We start from the raw sequence: 18,695 nt of genomic DNA on the forward strand, positions 1-18,695 counted from the left end.
TTGTTTTCGACGATTAGTCGATCGTCGCCGTTGCGCTTTTCCGCGACGAAATCGACGCAAATTAAATTCCTCTCGAGTTTCATAATTCGAATTTTTCATAAATTGTATGAATTATCGTATGTAAAGATTGTACGAAAGTGACTGTTTTCTGTTTTGGAACTTGGAAATGCTGACGAAAGGAGGACGATGATATCGAAGCAATCAAAGTAGCCGCGACACGCTTGCTGGAGGCGATCTCGGAATAACAGCTCCAAAAATCGTTCTGGTCCATTATTTCATTGCTCCCAGCGCTCCATCGACGCAGAAGGAAAATATTAAACGAAAAAGTAAGTGATTTATAGCAACAAGACCATTGTTTCATCCTTTACAGCGTCGGTCCGGTTATTTATTAAACAGACTGTGTAGATCAGCGTTTCTCAAACTGGTATCCTCGAGGTCTCAGGAAAAATTTAAATCTAATTTAGAACACTTCTTTAAGAACTATTTTCACAAATATTAACAAAATAAATATTTAAGAAATCGTTAAACAATGGACTAATTCGATCTCCAAATTTTTGCATAGTTTCGTGTTTACTACCCTTAATTTATGAGAACCAGTATATATAAACTTTGCATTTCAAAAGTAATAAAATATTTTTGCACTACTGACCAATAAAAAGAAAATTTCAACTCATATTTATATACACAAAAAAAAAAAAGAATTTAATTCCACCGTAGAGGGACCTTCGGAAAGGAAAGTTTGAGAAACGCTGATGCGTATCGAAGTAACGCAAAGTAAGTGATAAATTCAATCTTCCGTAATTATGAATAATTATAAGGTTGAGCATTCGTCCAGAGGACTTCTCGGAAATTTTCGAATGCGAACCGTACCGAGAATCGGCAATTTGTAACAAAAAAAAAAAACAATCTAAGAGAAAAACAACGATACCATTCGAAACCAATTATAAAATCGATTACGAGATTTGGTCTTAATTCATTCGACGTCCACCGGAACTTTTTCCTCGAAAACAATGTTCCAACGTTACCGGAAGTGATTTATCGCGCGCCACGACGATATTACGCGACCACGCGTACACGCGGGCAGATGCGTCGCGAGCGTTTCTATAGAGAGGTCGTGCAATCGGGATCTGCTCGCGAGATAAAATTTCAATTATATAATTTCACCGTCCGCATCCACGGACGATCCGGCTCGCAATTCATCGTTAGTACGATTTCAGCCGCTCACGCGTCGCGAGCGGGCCCGGCTTGGTGTGCGTACGAATGCGTGTACGTCTTATCGAGGTATCTAATCCTCGTATTCCTCGATCGTGGACCACCCAGGCGGTACACCGCGGAAGTTGGCACGCACGATTTGCACACGCACACGTTCCCGCGACTCGCGCTAGCGTATCGCGAACGACGTACCGGGTGTACATCGCGGCAGACGCGGGGCATTATCGAATCGCGTTACTCGAACCCTTGTCGTACGATTTAATTACAAGCGATCCTTCAAACGTACACTGTTGGGTCGCTGCACGCGAAACGGCCCTTTTCGCCATTCGAATCTCCCGCCTTTCGAAGTCGACTCCTGCGTTGCAAATGGCGTCGTATTCGGTGGATTTGAAAACCCTGCACCTCGCGAATTAATAAACATACGCGTGATTTTTGCAATTACGCGCAGTGGATGCGAGTGAATATTAGTTATTATCGAAAAGGAGAGAATTTAAGAAATTTACGTGCATTGGTATTGGAAATGATTGGACTACCAAGCATTGATTTGAAAAGAGTGGAATTCGCCATTTTAGAGAAAGTTGCAGAGAGAATTGATGTTCGTAAAGAGAGTTTAGATTTTAAATTTTGTTTAGTGTTGTCCTTGGTATGTAATTTGAGTCCTAGTTTGAGAAATGGACGACGGTGTTAACGTATACTTCTGTCATTGCAAACGTCGATGTGCTGGACCACTGATATCTAATCTTTCTGTTACTCTTTAAACGAGGTTCTATCTTTTCAGTAATGGTTCGAAACAAACTGCGGAGGGCCTGAACAATCTTTCAAACACCCCGTAGAATCGACAAAGCCCACAAGGCCGTGTCCTGCACGTGCCCGGTACCGAACGAACGAAAGTGTCGATGGTTGTAGCGCATAAGCGATAGCAACGCAACCGTTTATTTATGGCCGGATGATAATTACTCTTCGTGTACTCAATCGATCGTCAACGTTCCGCACGCCTTCGTAGCTTTCTTTCTACGATGGGAACAATCAAGGTACACGGCTGAAAAATCCGCATTAGACGAACACCGTGTCCCGTCTAATTGTGAACATCCATTCCTCGAGAGAAGGACGATCGATTATAACAACCGAAAATTTTATCGCTCGAAGGCGTCGTAACGTTTCTAACGAAAGGCAATAACGAAGCTGTTACTCGCGATGAGAGATATCACTTTGATTCTAATCGATGAACCTCGAGGTTGCGCCAGTATTCGATTTTTCTAATTAGTCAACGTTTCTATTTTAGATATGCTAGTTTCTGACTCGATGTGTCCACCAAATGCCTTGGTACCTTGGTAGTTTTAACACTAGAACTACAGACACTTATGATGTATTGTATCAAAGAAATTAAAACGATAGAACGCGAAGAAACAAGTGTTTATTCACTCTTTAATGGAAGACTACGTTTTGCAAAAATCCAGTCGAGTTTTATAATATTTATTGAAAAGTACGAATGTGTAATTTAAGACCAGTTTAGTAGTTCCAGTGTTAAAATGATTGGAATAATGTTGAGTTTCTAATAACGTTATATACGTGCAAAAATCCAGTAAATTTTTTACAATTTTTATTAGAAATTACGAATGTGCCATTTGGATCAGTTTGGTAGTTCTGGTGTTAAATTGGAATAATATTGAGTTTTTAATAACGTTATATACTTGCAAAAATCCAGTAAATTTTTTACAATTTTTATTAGAAATTACGAATGTGCCATTTGGACCAATTTAGTAGTTCTGGTGTTAAAATGATTGTAATAATATTGAGTTTCTAATAACGTTATGCAAAAATCCAGTCGAGTAAATTTTTTGCAATTTTTATTAGAAATTACGAATGTGCCATTTGGATCAGTTTGGTAGTTCTGTTGTTAAAATGATTGGAATAATATTGAGTTTCTAATAACGTTATATACTTGCAAAAATCCAGTAAATTTTTTACAATTTTTATTAGAAATTACGAATGTGCCATTTGGACCAATTTAGTAGTTCTGGTGTTAAAATGATTGGAATAATATTGAGTTTCTAATAACGTTATGCAAAAATCCAGTCGAGTAAATTTTTTGCAATTTTTATTAGAAATTACGAATGAGCCATTTGAATCAGTTTGGTAGTTCTTAAGGGGGAATGATTGGAAAAATGTTAAGTTTCTGATAAGGTTATGTGGTTGTAAAGAGGGTGACGAAGTCTATCGGTGCATAAAGTTGCAGTTAAACGGATGACCCCGAAGGTCTTGCACTCTGGTTGGTGGATCGCGAGTGGAAAACATCGCGATCGTCTGTTTCGGTCAGAGTTGAAGGGGTTAAAGGGGAGCAACGATGTATTGGATCGAGGTAAAGTGCGAAGTAGAGACGGGCCCCTTATAATAGCGCGGCTCGTTGGGTGGTCCAGCGTGGCCGCCGTGGGTGGCCGCTCACTAACACCGTTTCGATATTAAGCACAGCCACGTGCAACGTATACGTATTGCCGGTGATATAGCCGCGCACACGGCCGGAGAGGTGCGTTTAACCGCAATATATCATTTTACTTAGCACCGAAGCGGAGAACCTCCACCCGGTGGCCCACGAACCAGCCAGGAACGTAACAAGTATGTTCCGTGTCAACTTTACAACGACAACGTAGCAGTATTTATGCACGCGAGATAAGTTGCTTTCTCCTCCGCGGAGTTCGAATCGGTTGGAACTGGCCGGGAGAAAAGAGAGGAATTCCGTTGCCCGTCGTTTCCTTTTCAAACGTTTTATTCCATTTTTTCCCCTCCTCTTTCTTTCTATTTCCTTTTCATCTCGCTTACTTTTTTTTTTTATCCTTGCCTCGCGCCGCGGAGCCAAGTCGGTCCTGACGACGATGTAAGCGTTCTTTAACGAGGATGTAAATCGCGTACGGTGATTCGCGCGTTCCTCGTCAAAAAATCGTACGCTTTATCGCGGATTGTAAAATTGTAAATTATAGGAAGTTCTTGTTTCGAATTGCCGCAAGGCTCTCGAACGACCAAGTTTTGTCGTTTCTCGGAGAATCGAAGGAAATCCGTCGAATCGAAGACGAAGTCGACGCCCTTCCCGAGCGCCCTACGTGGGGAGTCGTGCTCCTGTCGACGTACAATGAGATGAAAAATAACGTGCTTGGACCAGGTCGGGTTAAAGGCTTCGTTGCTTGCACACAAACCTGCTCCGTCTCTCTCTCTCTTCTGTACAATCTGTCTTTCTTCTATTCGTCCTGCTGCCCACCCTCGCCCCGGATTCCGCTAAGTCAATTCCACGTTGAGGATACGGCAGAGGCGTCAGACGACGTGGGTGGTCCCCGTCCTACGCAAACAGAGCGTACGAACGGATACACGCTGGTTGAACAGGTAGTGCGCGCGGAAATTTACCGAGTTTCTGGATTCCGGGCCTCGAGAGACCCAAAACCGCCAGGACGATGGCGGCGGGTGGTGCCGCCGCGAGCCACCCTTGTTTTTACGCAGAAGCGTACCCCCTGTGCAACGACGACGGAAAACGTTCGGACGCGTGGAAACAATGTCCAAAGCCTTTGCTCCGATAACTTGGGCTAAACTGGTCCTTCCGCCCAGGGAACTGCGGTTTCGCCCGCAGCGATTGTGAGGCTTATTTTATGGCGGCGGTTCATAATGGACCGTGTATGTTTTGTGCGCCGCTCCGGCATCGGAAACTCGACGCTGGGCGAATCCGCGAACGCGGCGCCGTTATTTTTATGATATCTCGGTCGACAGTTTATGGACAACGACCAACGAACGTCTGCTTCGAGTGGATTCGTTCGCAACAGCGATTTCTTATCACCGTGCGCTTAAATCTAGCCCGGGATTGGGCTAAATTTTAGTCGGATAACGAATGAGAATGTTGTATAGACGATTAGAATTATTATAAAATTTTTAAGAAAAATCGACAGGGGTGACTACATTTTTCGACTAAAAAGTTTTAAATCGTTCTGAAAAAATTATTTACGGTTACAGGGGTCAATTACAAGCATTTTTGATGAACAGACATACCCCCGAAATCCTACTCATTTTCGAGAAAAAAATTCAGTAGGTACCCAAATTATTCGGCGAAATTAAAAATTTCAAATTGTTCTAAAAAAATTATTTTTAGTTGCAGGGGTCGATTACAATAATTTTTGGTCAATAGACATATTACCGAAATCCTACGCACTTCCAAGAAAAAAATTCGCACAGGTGCTAAAATTTTCGGCGAAATTAAAAAATTTCAAATCGTTCTGAAAAAATTATTTTCAGTTATGAGGGTCAATTACAATCATTGTTGGTCAATAGACATACCCCCGAAATCCTACTCATTTTCGGGAAAAAAATTCAGTAGATACCCAAATTATTCGGCGAAATTGAAAAGTTTGAAATCATTCTGGAAAAATTATTTTCAGTTGTGGGGGTCCATTACAATCATTTTTGGTCAATAGACATACCCCCGAAATCCTACTCACTTTCGAGAAAAAAATTCGAATATATGCTGTAATTTTTCTGGGAAATTAAAAAATTTCAAATCGTTCTAAAAAAATTATTTTTGTTTGTAGGAGGCAATTACAATCATTTTTTATGAATACTCAAACCCACGAAATCCTACGCTTTTTCCAGAAAAAAAATATTGTTTTTTACGATTAACTTTTGTTCGAAAGTTGAATGGGAAAGTTTATTGCTTTTCGTTTTTAAAAATTAAACGAGGAGAGCTTCCCTCCGATATCATGTCACGAGACCACCATCGAGCTCACCCGCTACGGACACGTGAACCCATACATACGCGTGCTCCTCCCATATTTTCGACGCCGCGCAACACTTATAAAAGCAGGCAATGCTAATTCAAACAAAGTTATCGTTCGGTAGATATATATTTAATTCTTTTCTCATTTACATACGGGCACAGTGGCGGCGCACGGAGCACAATGAGCCATTGTTGAGAGGCTCTGGTTCAGGTTCAATGGGCGAGGACCATCGGGGAGGACTTCAGTTAGCAATAATTCTTCTAGGCGAAATTAGAAACGCCGCTTAAGCGACTGCAGAGTCTCCCTTTTCCATAGATTTCGAGAAAATCGCCGAACAATCGAAAGTTAAAGCTTCAAAACTTCTCAAACTGGTGACTTTTCGCCTAATAAAATTTGAATGCAAATATCGTTTAAGTCTCCCAAACGATGGACTTCAAATTCGTTTTAATTTGACTTTTACTATTTCGCGTTCCAGTACAAGGTTTCTTTAATTTCTGCTTTGTATCGTTACCTTTGGGAGTCATTTACCGCGCAAAGCTTTTCACAGAACGTAACAAGAGTCTCCGAAAAAGCTGACGAACGAAGCAAATTAATTGGTCAGGGTACGCCGAGCCTGGAAACATTCATTTTTCAAATCGCTACCGTTCCCTCGTTCCCTGTTATTTCACAAATTTTACAAGCGCCCGTGGAAGGCGATCCGCCCACAACGCGAACTAGCATGGAAAAATGAAGACAGGAAGATCACGAGCGTGTACGTAGTGAAACGAAATAGCGTGAAGCCCGGATTATCTGTTACACCCTCGTCAAGGTGTCCCGTGTAGCCTTCGAGATTCATCCTGATAAGAATTTTCATGCTACGATAAATATCTCGTTAACGTGAGCTTTGGACGGAACGGTGAGCTACGCACGAAACCTTAAAAAGGATTCGACCTACGCAATTGGGGCCCTTGCAACGCGAAAACAGTTCTTTTAAAATTGATAGTTACTTGGAGTTATATTAACTTTCGAAACGGGGTTTTTAAAATTGATAGCAACTTACAGTTTGGATTCAGGGTAACCACGATGTAATCCAGTGCCCTTGGTCGATTTGCGCTTTGACCATATCGCTTTTCGTCATGGCCCGCGGTGAGCCTACGGGACCACCGACGTCGTCGCAATTAGTAAGACGGATATTCTTCTCCCTTGTTCTCTTGCTCCTATTCACCTTTACATTTTGCCTTTCCTTCAAGCGTGTGCTCCACTTCTCTAACCATCTCTCTCGCGCCCCTGCCTCCGTGTCTTCTCCGCTCGTCTCCAGTCTTTTCTTTCTATTCCGAGCCTACCTGTGAACAAATTTGCTTACAAAGTCCAGGGCCGATGTTTGGAGCAATCTACCATCGTTTAATTCTCATCCTCGGTTTTCTTTGCTCGTCATTTCACTGTACAGGTGTCTTTTTTTAACAGTCAACGCTAGAACCACCAAAATGGCTCATTCGTAATTTTTAATAAAAATTGTTAAAAATTTACTGTAATTTTATTAATTATTATAATATTGAGCTTGAAAGCTATGTATTTCACAGTGAGACCACTATTCTTTAAATCTCATTTTTCATCAATATGTGTACACGTGTACCATCGATTTATTTTAGACATTTTGTTATAATCTTCTATCAAAGAAGTCTATTTATACAATTTACTTTCTTTTCTTTTTTTGATATTGCATACTCTGGTTGAAAATTAGTGACCGCTGGAAAGGAGAGGACCCTACCGTACTTGGTTACACACAGCGCAATTACGAGTAGCTATGTAACACAGTAATTAGATACAACTATCCGTGCAGAACGTCGTTAATACCTTTCGAGCACTGTGGTTAAGGGCAGTCAGTACGATAGAACACGCGATATGCTATGAAACAAACATTTATTGCGAAAATCATTTCATTAATCTTCGCGATAGCTGCTTCTAGCTTGTAAGTACTCAAATGCACATAATTAAACCTTCGTATCTCTTCCATTATTTAGTTCTCTAAGAACAGAAGTACGCTCGGGCTTGTTCTTTTTCATATTTAATTTATCGGCGTAAATAATTTATTACCGCGCCAGGCCAGCGAGGAATCCCATTTACTTTTTTGCCCGGTGCGTACAACTTCATTGATATTTAGAGCTTTAATAAATGCAACGGGGGAAGAAACTGACGACATTTTCAACGTATCGACGTCAGAGTCTCTTCAAAATATTATAAATTATAAATTGCAAATGATTAACAATTGAGAAGCAAAGTGGAGGAAAGAAGAATAAAATGCAAATGTAAACAGTTTATTCGACCGAAGAAGACAATAACGGTGATGATGATGAAAATGAAGATGAAGATGAAGACGAAGATGAAGACGAAGCGAGTGTATGCTAAACGAGAGAAAATAAAAGGACTGATGAAGAAGAATTGCAGAGGCAGCAGCACGGCGGTTCGAAGTACACATAATTTTGCAAATTCATACGTTGAAGAGGAAGGAGTTACGTAGTAAACAAAACGTAAACATAAACAGTTGCAACAGTTTCTAATTAGAAAATTGTTAACTATTTCTAAATAGAGATAGAAATTTTTAGAGTTTGTTATCTCTTAAGTGCACGAAGCTCATTTCCACTTTTCATTCATAATTCAACTTTTTTCGATGTACCACTCTAGTTAATTAATTTGCTAGGTTTTGCATTACCGTATCGTGTATAGTGCGAATATAATTAGGGAGAGAAACCACTGTGACGAATCGGGAAACTGGAAATTTTACATAACACTAATTAGAAGAAAAAACACAATTTATACTATTCGACTAGAATTCGAGTATTAGAATTATATCCATTGGATATTAAAATCACTCGAGTGTTCGAACATTTGAATACAGAAAATTGCTCGATTTCTTGTTTTAGAATTTGCAGTGAAAAATTACACCCATAACAATTAATATATCCATACGAAAAAAGTAGTTCAAGAAATGTACTTTTGAAGACATTTATTTGTTAGAATTACCCCCCAAAAAATTGCTTTTATCTTCAGTCGTCGTTGATTTCCCCCCTCGATTTATTCGTCTTCGTACAAAGTTATTCCATTTTCAAAATGGCTGCCCGGTCGGGTCGTAGCTGCGGGTATCGATCATCGTCGCTGGACGTAAGGTCGTATCGCTAACAAACTTGTCGCAACCGCAACAACTTGTTAAGAGCCACCGCGATGGAGGGGGGTTGGGGCGAGAGGGGGGGGGGCAGACAAAGAATCCGCCGAGTCAACGAAGATAATGACAATTCCTCGTCCGGAACGGAATTCGTGGAGGGCACGACGAAGACCGGAAGTCGATGTCCCCGCGGCCTTTCGGCGCCGCGGCGGGAACAATGGCGGGGACGTATCGTAGATAATCCATCGGCGAAAAGCACCGGTAGCGGCCGTAGATGCAGATAGCCGCGGGTTACGATCTCCCCCCTCCGTCCTTCTCCCCTTTTCTCTTCGTCGTAGGTATATACCTATAGGGAAGAGTAACGATTCAGCTCGTTACAATGGTAAAGGACGAGATCCTCTCGTCGGCACGGGGCTCTCGTACCGGTCGCGATCCTCGACATTAGTCATCTCCGGGCTTAACGATGTTGTCCGACAATGTTGCGAGATAGGAAATTGACGGACGGGAAAACGAGGGAAGAAAACGACTGGGAGAGTCGAAACAATATTAGATCGCGGCACAGCGTCTGTAAGAAGAATGAAACTTAGGATAGCTCAGGATAGCGGTTGGGTGTTCCAAAACTCTATTTTATCGCGATTTCGTGATTTTCAGGGTCGCGAGCCTTCTTTTACCAAATATCCTGATCGATCCTCCTTTAACTCTTTGACTGTCACGTCATATATGAGTGATAGGATTTACCATTAATTAAATCTCATCTTAAGACGTCGAGGAAAATAAACTTGGGTAGAATTTGTGAATTTTAACAAGGTTATGAAAATAAGTACCGAAACAAATTTTGGGTTATCTAGTGTCACAATGGTCTAAAATCAAAATTTTACTTTCGAAACGCGCCAAGAAGAAACACATGGCCTGCTTCGGGCAATTTATTTCGATTTTTCCGACACGTCGATCGCCGATATCCGCGATGTAAATAATTTTCTCGCGAACGAAGGAAGGCGACTTTGCCTCGTATTTTAGCGCCCGACGAGCGTGCAACCCGTTAATTGCTCGCCCCCCGAACACGCAGGCGTAACGAACCGGCGACGAAAAAAAACGAGAATGGAACGGGCAATTTGTATTACGCGAAAGCTGGTGATACTAATACCGCGCGTTGCTTTTATGCGCCCATAAACTTACCAACGGTTTTATCCCCGACAGTTATCGATAGTTCGAGATCGACGTACCGTTACCACACTCTCTACCGGTGACGTAAATCTGGGCAAGCTTGTAACAGCGAACGGTTATGTTAATTCGATAATTGTTAATTTTCATTACTCGTACGGTTAGAGAAATTCGTAAAAATTGTTTTCGATATCCGAAACGGTATTAATCGGAGTGTGTTAAGTTAATAGCGCTCTGGGTCGAATTCGGTGTTTGTCGAGCGCGATAGCAGCTTGCGATGGCAGTATCGGTGATAGCCAGCTGCGGTATCGACGGGAGACCTTATTTTCGATGGTATCTGCGAAATAGAAACAAACGAACGGACGGACGGACGTGTATGCCGCATTCCGTGTTTATTATTTTGCCGGTGGGTGGTCCGAAGAAGTCCAGAGCCGTCTTGGTGGCCGATAGCATCTCTCGCGTCTCTCATGTGCACGCACCGTTGAACGCGACCAACGCAGTGAACGAACGTGGCGCACCGAGTCGTCTTGCGTAAGGAAGTAGTCGACTTCTCTCCTTCCCCTACGCCCCATTCTCCCATCGCCTCCCTTCGCTCCAGGACCTCCTTGTCCCACCACCAACGGTACAATTTTCTCATTTCTCTTTGTCTTTCTTCCCCGTTGCCCCATCGGGAACTATCATCTTACTCCCTTTTTTTTCTCTTTCTCGTGTCTTTGCTCATTTCTCCGTCTTATTGTTCTCCGCGAGTCTTTATTTCCCATCGCGTACGACTACCGCTCCATTCATTTACCGTGTTTCCTTTCTCGTTATGAAAAATAAAAATAAACGATAACTTTTAGATTTGTTTCTTTGTTATCGTGAGTTCTTTCTATTGCGATTTTTGTTGACGCATTATTCTTGTTTTATGACAAGTAAAACACAAGACAAAATTCTAATATTATCCACATAGAGGGTGTTACGCCACCCCTGGGAAAAATTTTACTGGAAGATTCGAGAGGCAAAAAGAAAACGAAAATCAAGAATATCAATTTCTTGATTGAGGCTTCGTTAAAAAGTTATTAAAAAAATTAAATTGAAAAATTTCAAATCATTCTGAAAAAATTATTTTCGTTTGCAGAGGTCGATTACAATCATTTTTTATGAATACACATATTTTCGAATTTCTACGCATTTTCGAGAAAAAAATTCAGGAAGGTGGAGAAATTTTTCGGCGAAATTGAAAAATTTCAGATCGTACTGGAAAAATTATTTTCGGTTGCAGGGGTCGATTACAATCATTTTTGATGAATACACATATTTTCGAATTTCTACGCATTTTCGAGAAAAAAATTCAGGAAGGTGGAGAAATTTTTCGGCGAAATTGAAAAATTTCAAATCGTTCTAAAAAAATTATTTTTAGTTGTAGGGGTCGATTACAATTATTTTTAGTGATTAGACATATCCCCGAAATCCCACTCATTTTCGAGAAAAAAATTTGAGCAGGTGCCTACATTTTTCGACAAAATTAAAAAAGTTCAGATCGTTCTGGAAAAATTATTTTCGGTTGCAGGGGTCGATTACAATCATTTTTGATGAATACACATATTTTCGAATTCCTACGCATTTTCGCGTAAAAAATTCAGGAAGGTGGAGAAATTTTTCGGCGAAATTGAAAAATTTCAGATCGTTCTGGAAAAATTATTTTCGTTTGCGGGGATCAATTACAATCATTTTTGGTGAATAGTCATACCACCGAAATCCTGCGCATTTTCGAGAGAAAAATTCAATACTGGCAGAACTTTAAACGTTAATAACTTCTTAACGAAGCCTCCATCAACAAATAGGTATTCTTGATTTTCGTCCTATTTCGACCTCTAGAATCTTCCAATAAAATTTTTCCCATGGGTGGCTGAACACCCTGTATAACTATTAAAAATTTCAGCAAAAATATTGATTACAGAAACACTTATCACATTTTTAGTATACACATGTCGAAGAAATTCTGTAACACTAAAATCATCTTATAGGAATGTTTTAATAAAAATATCCCGTCGTTAATGTGTTAACATCCTCGTTCTCCTTGCTGAACTTGATGAAGAATTTTCTAAATTTTGATTGCTCCATTCGTCGAAAAACACTGACAATATAATTTGTTTTAGATATCTTAGAAACGCCTAAGTATAAATCGGCTAAAGATGCTACGATTACAAAATTGTAATTATATTTTTATAGTTTCAAAGTCTCCGTGTAGATAAGAATTGTGCCCCGTTCGTGGCGTCGGCGGCTAATTCAGTTTGATCCGACTATATCCTCATCAGGGATCTGATTACGCGTTGATACCGTGGCGATGCCTGTAACGATGCAACCCGAACTACAGCGATGCATATTGTGGAAAATAGATCCACGGGGGACGGTCGCGCGGCTGCAAGCTCTGTTTCAGGCATGGCTCTCCCGCTATCTCCCTCTCGCACTCATTAAGCCGATGCAGCGTCGGCGAAGATCAAAGCTCGTCTTCTACGGAGGACCGCTTAATACTGGGTGGCGAGTTAAGAGTGTCGTAAAAATTATTAACGGTCCCTCCGCGCGCTTGTGCCTTATCGCTGGATCGCCAACTACAGTGGGGTGCATTCGTCGAACCCACTACCACAATATGCAATGACATTTCCTCTCCCGCTTTCGTCCCCCCCCCCCCTCTGCATCCTTAATTCATATTTGGGACTTTGTACTCGTCGAAGTTTATTTCACCGACGATCGGTTAATTTCCATGGATTTTTTTGGTACGCGAACGACAATCGACCGGAATCGTTAAACGCGTTTAAAGAAACCCCAGAAGCAGGAAAGTGTATAACTGTATATTAATTAATTAATTAATGCTGTACGGTACATTAATTTACAGTTATCGATGCTCGGTACGAGAGTCGCGGTCGTAACAACTACGGTCAATTTTTTTCCTTTTCCAAAGAAACGTACTTTCTTTGATATTAAGAGCAACCATTATTGCGTTTCGTTCTGGATCCGCTGGTGGAATCTTCGCGAAGGGATCTTGCCTTAAACGCGCCTATTAGTCGAGAAAGATCTTAATATCAGCCATCTAGTGGCTCGAAAAGGGAACGTTGAAATTTAATTAAAGACTGCTAAAAGGAAATGAGTAATTCCAACGATGCTCGATTTCTCAATAAATTCGAAGAAAAATGTTTAATTCGTTTGGTGGATACGTTTGGTATTTATAGAATTTTAAAAACGTTGCTTTTAATATTGACGAATGATATTTCTTTGAGACTTATGTCATCCATAAATAAGAGTCCTTCAAATTCAAAAGCAATTACGGGTTGTAAACAGTGCTGGGGCATGTAATCTGGTGCTATGTATTCTGATTACGTTTGTCACGATTACATCTATAAAGTAATAGCACTATAATTACAGGGTAATTATCGTAAATCGTTAAACCGTATAATTAACGTGTAATTACTTTATAGAAGTAATCGTGGGGAGTGTAATCAAATTAAATTTTCCTTAATATTTAATCTAAATTAAATGCATCTATTTCTAGCGATTTGAATAATAAATTTGAAAACGAACTTTCTGGCAAAGTTCAAGATATCTTTTCTCCAACCGATAGTAAGAGTGATCGAGAACTTTTTTAAAATATCTGTTCCCGACCCGCAACTTTTTCTCATAAAAGTTCCATTTCAACTGTTCCGACGAAGCCTAGTGAAAAAGTTCCACGACTGTTTCGACTCCTGAAAAATACTGTTTCTTTCGTTGCTATCTTAATCCGTGTCGGGTAGTCAACGAGAACAGTCGCGAGAGGTCTTCCGAATCGGTGAACGAAATAAAGACACGCGTCGGTCCGTATCGGAATCGAAAATTGTCTCGTATTTGGTGGAACAAGGTGTCGGGCTTGGTATCGCGGTGGGTGGTCGCGTATTTACACATTACCTCTTTCGATCTGCCAGTTTATCTCGCTCTCTCTTTCCCCCCTCTTATTTAATTTTCTCTGTCCCTTCTGCTCTCTGTCTCCCTTTCACACACGATGGCTCTGTCCTTCTTTTCACACTGCTCCTCACCGCGCGTCATACACGTGCTCACGAATATTGAGTGCGTGTGAGAGGCTGCCCAATGAGCGTTCCGGCGTGGAACACGCGCGCGCGCGCGCGCTCACGCACACGCGAAACGACGCACGGAAGTGGTATACGACGCCTAATGAAGTCGCATCGTTATGCAGATATTATGAAGACAGGTTAATAAGTTAATCGTCCGGTGTAACGCTCTTCCCCGTGGCTTAATGAACTTATTCGAAAATGCTGTTCCTTTCTCTACCCGTGCACCGGGGTGCCGTGTTTCGGCTTTATATTAAATTATTATTGCTCGTCCTGCATTTCCTCAAAGTGTACAAATAGAATCAAAGAAATAGGTCCGGTTAAAAAATCGAACACTTTGCGTTGAATGAAGTAATCACGATTTTCACAACAAATAAAAAACATAGATGGAATTAATGGAAGATTAATATTCTGGTAAAAAGGATATTAAAATAACAACAAAGCCATAGACGTTGAAGGTAAAACGTTTATTCGATTATACACGCATGAGATAACAATAATAACAGGACAGAATGCGGTTAAACCCTATACTTACTACCGCCAATCAAATCATAACCAGTGGCAGCGGAGACGCGTATAATAAATTATGCAGATTTGCTTGAGTATGCGGTGGCGGTGACGGTGGTTGCTCTGCGGTAAACTCCCGTATTTCCGGCCTCGATTATTATTGCCCAGAGCAGCAGCGATTTCGATCTCCAGAGGCCCGTAAGGGAGTCGTGTTTACCTTCGGTACATCGGTGGCCCTCTTCCGCTCGTCTTCGACTCTCCATCGCACGTCAACCACGTTCACTGCGCTCCTCCGCTCGCCCGGACCTTTTCCACTACAGAGAACGCAAGAAGCGTATACAAAACTTCTCAAAACGGTGTGGAGGCTATGACGAGAAGAGAGCGAAGAGAACGAGGGAACGAGAGAGAAGGAGATGCTGCGGCGATCTGTAAGCGCCCTTGTGTGCCTCGTGCGTATCACGTAGCCACTGCCGTGTGTAGGTAATGTTTTTGCTCGAGGGGAAATGGTACCGCGTGTGTGGTCCTGCGTCGTGCCCCCTGCACCCCCTGTGATGGCACATCGCCGTATCCTAGCAACGTAGAACGCCACGCCGATTCGGCCAATCACGAATGAGTTCCGATCGCTTCGGCTCCGCTCGGCTCATCTCGGCTACGACGTCATCGGTAACTCCAGGAACGTACCACTGTGCCGCGAAAATTGAGATTCACGACATTCCTGTCACGAACAAAATTACGAACACGGTATTCGGTCATTTTCCTTTGTAGATTCGTTGATTTTTCATGCCTAAACATTTAAACAAATAAATTTGGTAGATATCGGTACACTGAAGAATAATATTTACGTATGCCGTAAACGTAACCTAACGTAAGAATACGTTATTTGTATATTTCGAAGAGGATCAGCATCTAGCTAACAGCTAAATAATGAAAAGCGTATGTACTTACCTGCACTGTATTGTTCTATCAGTAAAATAATTATCCACGTAACACTAATTAGATGAAAAAACCACAAACCAAACAATTTATAATATTCGAGTATTAAAATTATATTCACTGAATATTAAAATCACTCGAGTGTTCGAATATTTGAATAGAGAAAAATTTGACGAGCAGTCTCGGTCCTAATCTAATCGAGGCCCATTGGTAAGGTCGTAGAATCACGGCCCTGAATGTTTGTGCAGCTCCGATCTCGGCGAGTGGCGCCGTTGGAGGGGGGCCGTCAACTATGGCCGGCGCAGAAGGCAGGCCACGAAAGAAATGTGGCAGCGCATTTCGTTTAGTACGGACTTAGACTGCTCTAAGTGGCGGTCACGCACGCCGGTGTCCGATCACGACGACGACGTCGTTTTAGAACGCGTGACAGAGAAATTCCTAAACTTTAACGAGAGTTTCCAGCTGCCCTTGCTGGACCGTGGAATACTCACATCTCCTGACGTCGCCTACGCCTTCTTGCGTAAACCGGATACTCGTCACAGCCGCGCATATACGAATTCGGTAGTCGTGGCGAATTTCTTCGAACGTAGTGTGAATTTTCGAACGAGATCTAACCGTGTCAAGTGACAACGATCGTGACAGTGACACTGAAGTGCGCGTGGCTACGTGCCACGCCAATATCGTGCCGATAGAGGCCCGATGCATGTTGCCTTCGTTAACACTGTATCACACGCATTTATGTTGTTTTTATGACACAAGAAGAAACACGCGCATACGAAAGTGCGGCAAGCGTCGTGCGAAAACAGCGGACGATCGACGATACCGTGGACCCGGTTGTCGCGTGATATTTCAAAACAAGCGAACTCGCGTGTGCGCCCTCGTGCTTGTCGGCGGTACTGTGAATCCCGCTAGAGGGAGATACAGAAGAGACAGAGAGAGGGAATACGAGGATCCCGCAGAAAAAGCAAGAGTGAGAGGGGGATAGAGAAAGAGACAGAAGGTAAAGACGAATCGGCGAAGAGGGAGCAGTTACGTATTTACTCTTCTACGGTGGTACGAAGCTAACCTAAAAACCGATACTCGGTCCGTTTTGTGCGTATACCATCGATGGGCACGATACAGCCGCGCATGCGCAGAACAAGTTGTGTGTACCTCGTGCGCGAATTTCGATTACTGTGCTGGTCGCACGTACACGATGTCGAGAAATCGCGCGGTAAACAGGAATGACTGATCGAACGTGTGTTGTGAGATGTGTTTGACGAAAGGTTCGTGCGAGAATAACGTGTAAGCACGGTAGCAGTGAGTGTGAAATCGTTTTCGTGTTCTTCGTGTCTCGTGTTTCGTTCCCCGACGTCGTGTCCGCGATCCGTAACGTTTCGCTTAGGGAAGAGAAACTCGGGCGATTTAGTTGAAAGAAACGTCTCTGGGGAGGGAGAAATATTACAAATAATCATACTGCGAAGTGTGCCGGGGCGAATGCATGACGGATCATGGTTTCTGCGTCCGGCCCCACAGGGATCCTAGCGGGACGCCCTTCTGGTTCTCAGTGCCATCAAAGTTTGTCGTCCCACAATGGAAGTACGTCCAAAGTTCACAGCGAAAAGCATGTAAAAACCCACGTAGAAAGCGCGAAGGAACGACACGAGTCAGACCTTTATATCAGGCCAAGTTGGACCGATGCTGCGATTGCGTTGGATCAACTCGAAAAGGTACGTTTCTGTCACGAATATAAAAACAGTTGTCCACGAGTATTTTGTATTCTATCATTTTAAATGCACCATAAACAAAAGATTATCAAACACTTGTTACAAGCTCATTATAGATTAGTTCAACGTTTATCAAATTCGAGTCTACTTTTCCGAATTTCATGATATTATTCTTTGCGTAATTTTCATTGCTTAATAAGACTGGTATTCCTAATGTGAGGAAAACACGTGTGAGTGTAAACGTGTTCCGTAACATCGTTTGCATTTCGTGATCCGTGTATTTAGAAAAGTAGGTACAATTGTATAAACTGAACCGATTCCAGCGAACGAAAATCGTTTTGGGTCACGGTAAACGCGAGCAGAATGGCAGGTTTAACGAGGGGTGCGTGTGTATTACTAGTTTACGCGTGATTTGCATGCGGAAAGAAAAACAAGGGAGTAGTACGTATCGTGGATAAGCCAGACGTGCCTTACGCCTGGCGTATAAGTAGCTTGTGGGTTTCCTATCGTGAAACGTCTAAGTAATCGATGAAGTACACGCTCTCTGCGGGTTGTACGGGCATCGCTGTCTCCACGAGCCCCTCGGTCAGTTACGCTAACCAGACGTAGATAATAGCGTGATCGCACGCCACTTCGTGAGTCCTCCTTTCGGTCGACAGTGGGACAAGATGAGAGTATAAATTTGATGCAAATTATGCTGCTGGTTTACGGTAACTGCGGTTGTTACTTTCTGTCAGGTATTACGACGCGCTTCCATTATAATACATCGAAAAGTGCTCTTAAACTACGGTTCCACGAATTCTCTTAATCGTAAGAATTTTGTTACCATGGGTATAGAATTTTGAAAAAATAGTTTCTCAGGAATTGTACACATTTCATATACAGACTTTACTCGTGTATTGTTTGTCGCAAGAATCGATTAATAATAACTAAAACTTGATATAGATAGGAAGAAATTTTTTTCAAGGTTACTTCAAGGTCACATTGTGTTTTTCAATAGTTTCTTTAGAGTTTATATTTTTCGTTTTGTAACATATCTGTAGGATAATTTGACTTTGAAATTTCTAATATAAATTCTTATTTTGCGGAGCTTTGATTTAAAAAATATTGAGTTTGAGTCTTTTAAAAGGAGTCTGTAGTAAAACACGGGGTTAAGAATCGCTACTATGCATAATTTAATTATTTCGTATGTGGGCGTTATCGGGAAGGA

General features: G+C 41.8%; 1 protein-coding gene across 1 annotated transcript in view; it reads left to right on the forward strand.

The window, feature by feature from the left end:
* The first annotated feature begins 17,269 nt into the window (after positions 1 to 17,269).
* The window catches only part of LOC122398819 (protein patched), a 52,052-nt gene continuing 50,626 nt past the window's right edge, over positions 17,270 to 18,695 (forward strand). The window contains exon 1 of the mRNA XM_043399039.1: positions 17,270 to 17,488. Coding sequence (XP_043254974.1) covers positions 17,270 to 17,488 — 219 coding nt within the window. The remainder of the gene's footprint in view (positions 17,489 to 18,695) is intronic.

Source organism: Colletes gigas, unplaced genomic scaffold, assembly GCF_013123115.1.
Source record: "Colletes gigas isolate AHSC1104 unplaced genomic scaffold, ASM1312311v1 Colletes_gigas_Sc00012, whole genome shotgun sequence".
NCBI classification, from domain to species: domain Eukaryota; kingdom Metazoa; phylum Arthropoda; class Insecta; order Hymenoptera; family Colletidae; genus Colletes; species Colletes gigas.